General features: G+C 42.1%; 1 protein-coding gene across 2 annotated transcripts in view; it reads left to right on the top strand.

The window, feature by feature from the left end:
- Window positions 1-12,520, top strand: part of EPHA4 (EPH receptor A4) — a 137,088-nt gene that overhangs the window by 111,853 nt on the left and 12,715 nt on the right. For both annotated transcript variants that reach the window (XM_032857318.1, XM_032857319.1), the window contains exons 10-12: window positions 8,438-8,496; window positions 10,297-10,410; window positions 10,672-10,857. In XM_032857318.1, coding sequence (XP_032713209.1) covers window positions 8,438-8,496; window positions 10,297-10,410; window positions 10,672-10,857 — 359 coding nt within the window. The remainder of the gene's footprint in view (window positions 1-8,437; window positions 8,497-10,296; window positions 10,411-10,671; window positions 10,858-12,520) is intronic.

Genomic DNA, 12,520 nt, shown 5'->3' with positions numbered 1-12,520 from the left:
TGTGTATAGCCAGATCCTTCCTCTTGGCTTTGATCTCCCCATACCACTATTGGAGCTGCTGGCTGCGCCTGCCCTGGTGACAGCCCTCACAGCTGAGAGTCCTGGAAAGACCCAGCTATTTCCTGGAAACCCAGCCGAGAAGCAAGCCAATGAGAGATTTCCAGATTCTCTAAGCTGTAAGGTGTTACATTTATACCTCTCTTAAGCTTAGACTTACTGCTGCCGGAGGCAAAAAAGAAGCCATATAAAACTTGGGTCCAAAATTTAAGCTTTGCCTTTTGCTATATTACTTAAACTCTTTGAGTCCTTTTGTTCCCCATTTATAAAGTACAGATAGAGAATCTCAGAGATCTATCTCTAAGAGTTACTGATAGAAGAATTCTGATAGGTAAAGTAGCTAATCCAGTACACAGTAGGCGCTTCAACTTGAGTTGCAACCAAAGCAAATGATTGGGTGCTACACTCAGTCTTCTTTTGGGAGAGGCCATCACCATTTCTAGAGAGTTTCCATTAAGCACGCTGTAGGCATGGCATTGTTCTTGGAAATGAATCTAAAAAAGATTACTTAATTCTGTGTAAGTCTACAATCTAATGTGATACTTGAAAACCAATCTAGAAAATAAAAAAAAAAAAAGGCTTGGCAGTCTGTTTTTTTGAACCACTTTTCCTACTGTTGTTGCTCCCATCTGCTTATTAACACTACTCAGAGGCTCCAGAGGAAGGGGGTGAGGGGGGACAGCCTCTCATCTCTAGTATGTGCCCACATCTAGGCTTCTCCAACCTTCAGTCCCCTATGCTATCAACTGTTTCACAGGGTGGGGCTTCTGGCAAAAGAAGGGCAGAACCTGGGGACATCAAAATAATCCTCTTCAGTATAAACCTTTTCCCATTACAGAAAAGGAACATGATACTGAAGAAGACAAAGTACTTGTCTAGAATTATTACTTTCCCTCCGTGGGAGAGCTACTACTGGACACCCAGTAGCCATGATCCGCTCCCTGCCCAGTGTCTGCTGTGTCCTCTCTCTGCCCCTCCTGTTGGTGATCTCATTGATGTCACAACAATGCCTCTGGCTCTTGCCACTGGTCTGAGCAAGCCATCACACTCTTTGCTCACTTTGTGGTACATTATAATTAGGGTCATGACTGTATATCCTAATTTGCCGGGATGGTCTCAGTTGTCACATGTATCTATTAATATCATGCTTCCCCACTCCCATGCTCCAAAATGTGCTGGAATTACAGAAATCAATCTCGGTCGCTCTCTACACAGTATGCACCAAGAGGTCATTGTGTGCAGGCACCACCTACATTTGTCATTGTGTTTGTTCTTTTTGGGGCAAAGGCTGTCACTGTGTGTTTGATTAGAGCCCTGAGTTCATCCTGAAGAACTGAAATCCACAGTGAACACTTCTCCCTGTTGCTGGACTGTACACAGAGTCTACGTAGACATGCCCACTGCACCCTATATATTATTAAAGCTCGGTCTTTGGAAACTCTGATTTGGCCTAAACAGAATTTCAATGTCAAGTTTTCTTTCCTTTTCTGGCATTTGATTTTGGAAGCCAGTCAGGATGGACCTCTTTCTTGTCCATTGCCTTTTGGTTTTGGGTACGTACACATGTTGGGCACACAAACACGGGAGCGGGACGCGATAAAACATGTCCATCTGATAGTGGGGGGCTAGAGTGGGATGGAAGACTTAGTGGAAATTACATGGGCTTTATGTTTTCATTATTATATATTTCTGCGCCTGAAAATTTAATCAATAAAATATAATCAGAAAGACGTTTAAAAGTCTAAAACTAGAAGAAGAAAAAAAAAACTTCTTAATTACCTCCACGTCGAAATAATCTTTGGCTAAAATCCAGCACCACGTGATGCTTAGAACCATTGGAGAGAACACTCCTTTGCAGAAAGGGGGTCTCATGTGGTATCTCAACCTCTTCTTTGCTGTTGAAGGGAAGCTTTGTCTACTTGTCCAGCTTTTCTTTAGAGTTACCTTTCTTTTTCCCAAGCCACCTTAAATATACCAGTGAAACCAGAATAATTAGGACTAAGTCACCTCATTATAAGTTTCTTTTGGATGCCCCACTTTGACGAAATGAAAGCAAAAGCACAAGAATGTGTAATGCAGGAAGACGAGCTTATTAAAAGCTTGTAGCTATAGGAAATAGAATCACACACTTGATGACTTAATTTTGTTTCTGCTTTTATTGATCACTTTATTCTTTAAGTTAGGACTGATAGGAGGATACATCGGATTTCCAGTTATGAGTCCACGCCCTAGAGAATTGAGCCTGTCGAGTTACCCAGCGATGATTCTTGTCCCTTCTCCCCACCTCTTAAGAAAAAAATGTCACTTCCCAAGGCTGATAAACACTGCTTGGTGATTGGTCCTCAATGGATCACTTTTTAGAAAATGAAATGTCAACCCCTTGCCCTCCTATTGATTCTTCTTTAGTGTCGGCCATAAAGCTGTCACGGGAAAGGCCGCCTGGAGCCAGGTAGCTGACGGGCTCTGCCACGGCTGATGCACACTCAGCTGATTCTTCTCCGTATGCAGGCGGTGTGCTCTGTCACACTGGACTACTGATGTTTCAGTGTGACGAGAACAGGTGAAGAGAGAGGAGACATGTAGTGCGGACGAAAGTCTGGTCCCTGCTTTTAGTGCGGGTACAAATGAAAGGTGGTAAATGGCACCCCCAAGCAATCTTGCCAGCCCCCTGGGAAGGTAACAAATGGAACACCCTGGCCCGGAAAATGATAGGCTGCTTCTCGCCCTTTAGAGCCACAGAAGGTTGATGGCACAGTCAATGCTAGAGACAAGGGGATCCCTTATGAGGTGAATCCCCCCCAACCAAGTCCAACCAGGTCATGGTGTGTGAGATTTTTTTCAGAAGTAAAGGACAGGGACCCACACAGTGAGAAAATCTTCAACCCTCCTGATTACCTCAAAGAAAAATCTGTCTGGTGCTAATTTGTCATTTAGGAAAGAGGAAACGGCCTCAGGCTCACAGCTGGTATCTTGCTAGTTTTTTTTTTTTTTTTCTTTCTTTCTTTGGATAGCAATTGCCTCATTTATTTCATTATATTTTCTTTATACTGAGAAGCCTGAGCTTTAGGCAAGCCAGGGTATCTCCCTTTTTTTCAATGAGAAGATCGCTTTTTCATTTGGCCAACTTGGATGTGTTGTAAACATTTAGGGATCTCAGTGAAAGACTCCAACTCCCACATTTATAGAACTTATTTATATATTTAAAATGATACACAAAGTAAGTTGACTTAAGACCCGTGCTATGTTTTTACCACCCACATTATGCTAAGCAAATTCACTTACTCTTTTTATAAGGTTTTTTTTTTTTTTTTTTTTTTTTTTTGAGAGAGAGAGAGAGAACAAGAGCAGGGGGAGGGGCAGAGGGTGAGGCAGACTCCCCTCTGAGCAGGGAGCTCCATGTGGGGCTCCATCCCAGGACCCTCAGGTCATGACCTGAGCTAAAGGCAGATGCTTAACCGACTGAGCCAGCCAGGCGCTCCAGAAAATTCACTTACTTTTTTTACAAGCATCTACAGTCAGCGCACTCTTCATCCTTGATGTGGAATTCAAGTATTGTGTCCGCTTTCCGAGAACACCGCTGTTCTTGCTATTGGGTTATTCAGGCATCGTGCCCCTTCACTTACGTGATGCTGTCCCTAGAAAGTTCATCCCAACCACGTCTGTACATTCTCTTGTGTAGCATATGGCACCATTCCCCATACTCCTGTAGGTACCTATTGGTGGTCTCCACCATGTAACCACTTTATTGCTTTCTAAAGTGATTTTTGAAATGACTCCTAACAATGACATCATAAAATGCAATGATAAGGTCATAACCTCCGGGACTAATGATCAAATGTGTCACATTTCCCTGGTCCCCTGCATCTTTGTACGTGATTAAGTGATTTCGTCAGGTTGTCCCAAATATGATTAATCCCCAGTTGCTTGAGGCCAGTGTGTCTTCCCCAAATACTATTTTGTTGTATGAGAAAAACTTTTGAAAGGACTAGAATATTAACGAGTCACTCATTTCTAAAGCCCAGTTTGGTGATGAGAGGCAAGTATTGCCTGATAACCAGGCAGAGGATTGCTACTGGGTTTTGGTTATGTCTGTTTTTATGGTAGTGTATACTGTACTCATTTTACTCAAATTAAAGAAGTGAAATTGATTTAAAGACAAAAAAATGAGGTTGTTGTGGTAAAATTTGTGAAGAAGTACACAAAAGACCCTGGTTCAGGAAACTACCTCATTACAACACTGGCTCCATCTGTACTGGGAACCTGGAGAGCAGATTAAACATTGAATAAACCAAGGTTACACAACTGGTTAGTTGCCTGATTTGGACAGGAGCCCATCAGGAGCCCATCTTTCCTGACTTCCAATACTGGCACAGAAGATTCTAATGTCCTCTGAACTGAAAAAAAGGACCTACGTTGGAATCCCATACTGACCATACTAGCGGACCAAAATTTCAGGAGTCTCCTTGGTGCCGTTGGTAGCATTTGTAATCTGTGAATTACCGTGCCCATGTAATGCACACTATAAAGTCAGACTTCGTGAGTTGGTTTTGTCTTCATCTGAAGGCTAAGCTTTTCTACTTTGGAGCTAACCGTTCACGTAATGCGAAAACAGTTACCATTCAGTCTGTATCCATCTTCCCTGGTGTCCTAATTGGAATATTATGATCACATAAGAATGAATACACTCAAATGTTAGCCTAAATTGGCTCTGATGAAGTCATGTAAATTCATACAATTAGGGGGCAGATGGTACTGCGGGAACATTTCTAAACAACTTGCGTGCAATTGTACAGTTCAATTTTACCCATTTCAGAATGTGGCTCGGGAAGAACATTTAGACATCATTCGGTGCAAGAACAATGACAGCTTAAGGAAGGGGAAAAGAAAGATGGCTTCTATGAATCTTCATGGGTGATGCCATTAAACGCTGGAAAGGGTCCTCCTGGAGCCATGCTAGTTATTACATTGCTTTATCTTCTTTAATCTGCACTTTAGCTGAATAAATTACTTACCTTTTACTAATTAGTTTTGGAACAGTGAACCACATCAATCAAATCCATCCACTTGATCAAGGGAAGTTAGTATTTTAATCAAAGCGGGGTTTGTACTGGGCCCCTGCCACGCTCCCCCTCCGGTGTTTTGTTTGTGTTTTTGAATAGTCAAGGTGGCAGAAGGACACATTGGTTGGGAGGGCAGGCTTGGGGCTCACGCTGTTCCTCCACAATGCCTGCTAATACCCTGATTCTGTCCCCCCTTTGACCGGGGCTGGGGAGGGCTCAGCTTCCAAACTCGCAGCTTCACCTGCGGGATGAAGCTCTTCCCTTTCACTCCTGCGGATGAAAGGTCCCTGGCTTCCTTCTGGAGCATTCACTAACAAACCACTCCCCTCCCCACCCTGTCTTAATCAGCTTGTCTGAGTCCCTGTAATTAGAAAATCTTCAACAAAGGTTTCCTTCTGCCATTCAGGTGATCCACCCGTGGATGTCAATTTAAAGTTAGCACCTCTATTGGCCCTGTGGCGCCCTCCAGCCTGGCTGACCGGCTTCAATGGGCTTGCTTTCTTGGAACAATAACGGACACATTGTCCTTCCCTGAGCCAAGGAGAAAGGGTCATCAGGTGACAAAGGTAGAGGCAGACTTAGGCATTTTAGCTTCCAGTATCTTCTGAAAAAGCTAATAGGCTACCGTTAGGGTTTGAACAGTGTGATTCCTTGTGTTTCTTTTCTAGCATTTTCTGTACTCCCGGAGGATCCTCTCCCCCAAGGAACATGGCAAGTCAAGAAGTTCCTTTAGAAATACACCTTCACCTCATGTTTAATTCCTTTTTCTGTGTTTAGAAGTCTGAGGAGGGGATGGGCGTGTGGGTCTTAGAATTAATGATCCCTGCCATTTTGCATTTCCTCTGGCTTCACACATATTTAATGGATGTGCTTGATGGGAAACCGGTAACTGCCCTCCTGGGCAGCTGGAGGCCGTTATTTCTGTTGGTATATTACAGGGTTTTTGACAAACTTGGTGGTATTTTAAAGTTGGCACCAAAGCCCTCCTGCTCAATGCATCATTTTGCTTCTCTAAAGGAAAGACGTTCAGATCAGTATTGGAGATCTAAAGTGGTTCAAGAGATATACTTGTAATTTTAGATAATGCTTTTAGGAGCTCTGATAAGATACAATCGCTCAGGCTGGCAGGACCCTATCACACCCCTGGGACCAAGCCACGCGTTTCCCTGACATAAAATCTTATTTTCATAGTTCCTGACCTTACACTCTTACATTTCCTTTAAAAGGCGGAAGGGGTGGGGAACGATGGAGGGGACTACATCTTTCATGCAGACGTTTGGTTTCAGGACATTTCAAAGTGTTTCGTTTCTTTGATGAACCCATGGATTCTGAAAGCAGTGGGGTCCAGTTTCAGTGGATTTACTGACGTAAAATGTAGTATTGCTTATAATAACTCTCATCATAATAACTCTCATCAGAGATCGTGATGTAGGTTCATCTGTACTATGAGAGGCATGTGAGATTGTGAGCAGATCGGGGCAGGTGGTGCGCTCCTCTCCTTGCTAAGAGGGTGGTGGGGGAACCACGTCCCCCCCCCCATGCCCTGCCTCACCTGTACAGTGGAACTGAGTGTGTGTCTGCCTGCCTGCCTGCCTACTTCCCTGGGCTTGCTGGGAAGATAATTAAATATTGTGGCCCTTTAAATCATTTAAATCAATTAAATCATTTAAAAATGATGGCCCTTTTAAAAGTTAAAAGCAAAGTAAAAAGGCAAACTGTTATTTGGGACTGCATTCCACACACTTGGCTGTAACCTGAGTGACTGAATCTCTTACCGAGCTGGTTCCTGCTTTGTAAATAGTCAGGGAGGGCATGGTCATGTGTCCAGAGCACCTTGGAAAGCTGAACGCAGTGTGAAAGCGTGAGGTGTTATTACTTGCAGGGCCGTGATACCCATGGAGGGACCTCTGCAGACAATCTGGAGGGATGTGGGGATCATGCTGGGGCTACTCTCCGGTCGCCCCAAGCAGCCCATCCACTGCTCTGCTGTTCTCTCTCCTATACAATCATCCCCCCTTCTCTGCTCAGACAGAGTTCAGGTTTCCAGAATTTGACGGGACCCCACTGTTGAGATGCTCTGTGGCCTGGAGGGGATCTTGGGTCAGCTTCCTTACCTGTAAGAAACACAAGAAGAACTCCAATGTCAACTTTACATTTTGGGCAGAAACATAAATGTACACATTTTATTCACTTAAATGGTCTCATTTTGCCAAACTTTGAAAAGCTATAGTACCAACTGAGTTGATTTTTTGATTCTTGTGATCTACACACATACACATAGATATACATACATGCATACATATGCAGTGTATCAAAATTATTGATTTGAGATTCACATGTATTCAGGATTTCTGATTCTCAAGACTTTTATTACAGCCAGATCCCATTTCCTTTTTTTTTTTTTTTTCCAGAGAGGGTGTGTGCAAGCCAGGGTGGGGATGGCAGAGGGACGGAGGGAGAGGCAGAAAGAGAATCTTAAGCAGACTCCCCAGTGAGTGTGGAACCTGAAAACAGGCTTGATATCACAACCCTGAGATCATGACCTAAGCCAAAATCAAGAAAGAGTCCAATGCTTAACTGACTGAGCCATCTGTCTCCCTACCCTCCCCACCCCCAAAATCTCATTTCTTCAGGGCATTTAGAACAGAATGCCAATGGTGAGATTATACACCATTTCTTTGGAAAGAGAATTCAGCTACAAATGGAAACTTCTCATCTTTACTCTTGCAAGTTTTCTGCAAACTCTTATAGAATGTAATCCAGTAAAAAGCAAATATTTACCTTTTAAATTCTCATTAATAATTTATGCATTTGTAAGCAACAGCTGAAACCAATAACCACAAAACTATTGTTTTAAGAATATCATATGATAATGAGACTTGTGGTAGTGGTTATTCTGGTTGTAACAACAGCACTGACTGTTACAATGAATACTCTTGCCATTTGATTTCTGTAGAATTCATCCATGGAAACTTACTTTAATTCAGAATATGTATCGAAAAATTAGCCAGGAAACTTAAAATCTGTCTTTAGTAAGATAAATTTATTCTTGAGATTTGAAATTATATTATAAAATATTTGTTTTATCACCTTAGTTTAGTATCGTGGTTAAGAGCAGAGACTCTGGGTTCTGATTGCTTGAAACCATCATTTGGCACCAAAGTGACAGTTAACTCACCTTATTATTTTACTTCCCATAAACCTCAGCTTACTCATCTGTGAAATGTCCACAGTGTATTTGCCTGACTTACAATGTGGTAGCAAAGAACTTACGGTATACAACTTTAGAAAATAATTTTACTTTTTTTATTTTTAATTAGACGGAGTAAATACAGTAAAGCTAAACAAGAAGCAGATGAAGAGAAACATTTGAATCAAGGTACAAAAACTGGATTAAAAATTATTTTTAGAGCATGTCTCATATTTTCATTATAGAAATGCCTAAATTAAATTCATATGACTATTAATATTACAGTCCTTCCACAAAATTATCTGAATGGTGGTCTTCAGGGTATCCAACTGAAATCGATGATTTGGGATTGTTTCAAGTGAGATTAAAGATGGGGGTTGGGGAAACTCGTTTTCCCTTATTTTATTTTCCAGCCTGAAAAAAGTATTGGTCTTGCTGGCTCATTTTTGTAGCTGGGTGACAAGGCTTAACAGGTCACAGTTTTTCTCACGTTTGAGGGGAAAGAAAAGAACTTCGAGGAATGAACAGTAATTGTCCCAATCCCAAGAGTATTTGCTATGGCATTCAGGACTACTAATATTTCTTCCATGTACTCTGGTTATTTGGGGATTGAAGAGTAAATTTGAAGAACTGGCCCTAGACTGACTTAAGCAAGAGAGAAGACTCTTAAATGGAAAGCGGTTGATGCCCCTCCTGGAGTGCCATCCATTAGAACCTTTAGAACCTTCTGAGATGGTGGTTTCTGTCTGCATTACATTAGTACATTAGCCAAGAGCCACATGCACCATTAAGTATTTGAAAAGTAGCAAGTGTGAATGAGAAAGTGAATTTTAAGTTTATTTAATTTTAACTAATTTACATATAATAGCAACTTATGGGTAATAGCTACTCTGTTGGACAGCACAGGAAGGTAGAAGAGAGAGAGACCACGGGTAGGAAGGATCATCTTGAGAAAGAGTTTCTTGGCTACAGCATATAAAGTGCTGAAGGATATGGGATATCTGAATCTTCTGTTGTTTATTCACCCTGTTTTCTTTCCAAAACCATATTTTTAAAAATTTGCATGTGATATATATATATTTTTTTAATGACTTTTTTTTTTTTTTTTTTTTTGAGATGAGGACAAGACTGACAGTTTTTGGAAAATCAAGGGGATTATTAAGTCAACCAGCGCCCTACACCCTCTCTGTGCCCCAAAGCTGTACTAAGAGCTCTAGCAGGGAAAGGAGAATTCCCAGTAATTACTAATGCTTCTTGCCCCAGACATCTCTGGGCTCAGTGCTCACATTCTGAATTTAGGCTGCAAGTTGACTGTGGGGTTTGGCTGAATTACACTTCCTGGTATTCAGACCATCCACACAATGAGGCAGCAACATTTTCTCCAGCTGAAGCTTCCAGATGAACTGTGGTGTCTTTACTAATAGCACTTTTAAAAGTGCAGGTCCAATACAGAGTTTATATTGTCTATCAGCTAGCTGGTGTTATCCCTCTTGTCTATTTTAACCCAGCTTTAATCTTCATTTGTTAATAATTGGTCCAGATATTGGGCAAAAGGGGGCACCACGTAGACATGGCCCGTTGAGAAAGAAAGCTCCAGTTACCTTCCCAAGAAAGGATGGCTGGAGATGATGGGTAGGTAGGACATGAGCAACTGATCTGGACACCTAGTATTCAGCCAACACATTCCCAGTTTTCTTATAGAGACTCTTTTCCTCCATGGGATAGGTGGTTTTTCAGATTTCATCCTTGAAGTGTGAAGACATTCCAGGAAGTCAGTAGAGCCGTAGCCTCTTAAGTAGCTAACAATTCTTTGTTTACCCACTAATGAAAACCAGAGCAAGAATCTAAATATTTCGTATGTCTGTGCTAAGTATTTTTGTCATGCTAAGAACACTTTTCTATACTGAGTATTTTTAGACCTGGACAACTTAAGTTTATTCGTGGTTTTTGAGAAGTGTTCAGCCATCCTATCACATGTTTATTGCTTAGGTGTTAGAACTTACGTGGATCCCTTTACATACGAAGATCCCAACCAAGCAGTTCGAGAATTTGCCAAAGAAATCGACGCATCCTGCATTAAGATCGAAAAAGTCATAGGAGTTGGTAAGTATCTGAGTATCTCTCAGATAAGCCTATTTTCGTTGTAGATATTAAACATACATATGTGGATTATACGAATTTGTATGAACATGGTGTATATCCATGTATTTATGTAAATATCGGTATACATGAAATTCCTTTGATCTATGTAAAACATGAACACAGTGCCCAGCATGTAAAAAGTACTCAACAAATGTTTGCTATTCCTCTTTCATCTTGAATGTGTTTCTGGTCCATGGTTGATTCGTTTTTTCTTTCCCAAAGGTGAATTTGGTGAAGTATGCAGTGGGCGTCTCAAAGTGCCTGGCAAGAGAGAGATCTGTGTCGCCATCAAGACCCTGAAAGCTGGTTATACAGACAAACAGAGGAGAGACTTCCTGAGTGAGGCCAGCATCATGGGACAGTTTGACCACCCGAACATAATTCACTTGGAAGGCGTTGTCACCAAATGTACGTGGGTCGCTCCCTTTACAAAGCCAAGTTAGAAGTTACTGGCAAATTAAACACACATTTTCTTTCCAGGGAAATGACAGATGGAGCAGACCCACTGATTGCTAATAGGAGGAAATCAGTGCAGGACAAGTCATTAATCTTGTAGTCAGCTCTCAATGGGTCTATGGTTTAGGCTGATTCCCTATTTCCAAGGCAGCTTGTGTGAGATTTTAGGGAAATTAATATTGCAGATTTTCGGTATGCCTCACCATCTTTCAAACCTTCGCTAGACCAAACTGATTGTCACAGGGTAGGCGCAAGCAGATGGTAAGCAAAATAAAATTTAAGTACTTTTCATATAAACCACAACAAAACCTCGCCATACCTTGTGCTTGAAGCTTCGGCTCCAGATGCAGGGAGTGAATCTTGGAAATCTTTATTATATTGGGGGATTTGCTTGTCTGCTCTGCCTGATTTATGGCTGTTGCTGTTCAGCACCTATTTACAGTAACACCTGGATGAACCTTCCCTTTTTTAGCCCATTAGCATTCCCCAAGCCTGTGAACCACGCTTCAGTTAAAATACGACACAACTCAACAGATGCATTTTGTGAAGCAGACCCTGAATACATCTGTAAGGCTGGCTAAGACCAATTTATAAAGCACCACACGGACGGACAGTCCAGCCGAAGCCGTTGTTGTTGAACATGGCTCTGTTCCAGGAGCCTCGGTACCTACTACCTAAGTACAAGTCAAGGATCTTGTAAGCCCCAGGGCTATGTCTCCAGGAAGGCCAGGGTTCCTCCAACTTGATTCAAGGTGCCTACGAAAAGCATCCTCCGTCAGCATGTGCAGAGTGGGCGAAGGGTTCGGCGGCGGGGGGAGAGTTGTGCAGTGGAGAGGAAAGGGGAGGTTAACAAGTCAACATTGGACATGCCTTCTGGGGCAGAGCAGGGAAGTGAAACACAAGAGTCCGGGACCTTTAGGAAGAGAAAGTAAGGAGGTTACTAAAAAGCGAGATGAAGTGTATGTTTATTCAGAGATCATTGAACCAACATTAGAATTCTGGAAAACGTGTTAAAATGCCTTCCTGGACCGCATCCTCAGGTTTGACTGAGCAGGTGGGGATGGGGTGGTGAGTTTGCATTTCTGCAGAGTGGGTAGATAAACCAAAGCTGTGGTTCCTAGGACCAGACTTAGAGTCCCCTTGGCCCCCGTGGCCAGAGAGGTGACCAGAGACGTGCCAGGCAGCTCTACTGCTCAGAGGGCATGTGGTCTTGACTGGTTGCTCAAACCGTCAGTTTCCTCATCTGTACCATAAAATTAAAAATAGAACTTGCCTCAGCAGGTTTTTTTTGGATGAAGTAGTTCCTGTATTTAGCATAATGCTTGGCAAATTTAAACAACAACAACAGAAATCTTCCCTAGGTGTTAAACTGGTATTACTACGTCCTAAGAAGAACGTCTTTCCCCATCTTCAGAGTCCTTCAGAAACGGAACCTTGGTGCTAAGGGTATATAATTTTCTACCTCAGGCGAAGGCTATAATTAGCATAGAATAGCTCTATTTGCTTTTTAAGATTAGTTTTACAGACAGGATATTTTTCTGTTGCCCGTGGCCGTCAGGGCTGCCCAGAGCCCTTTACTACTTTAATTGAAAGATAACATTCTGTTTAAATACTT

Source organism: Lontra canadensis, unplaced genomic scaffold (assembly GCF_010015895.1).
Source record: "Lontra canadensis isolate GAN:19392208 unplaced genomic scaffold, GSC_riverotter_1.0 scaffold13, whole genome shotgun sequence".
NCBI lineage: Eukaryota > Metazoa > Chordata > Mammalia > Carnivora > Mustelidae > Lontra > Lontra canadensis.
This window is presented reverse-complemented; position numbering and strand designations above follow the sequence as displayed.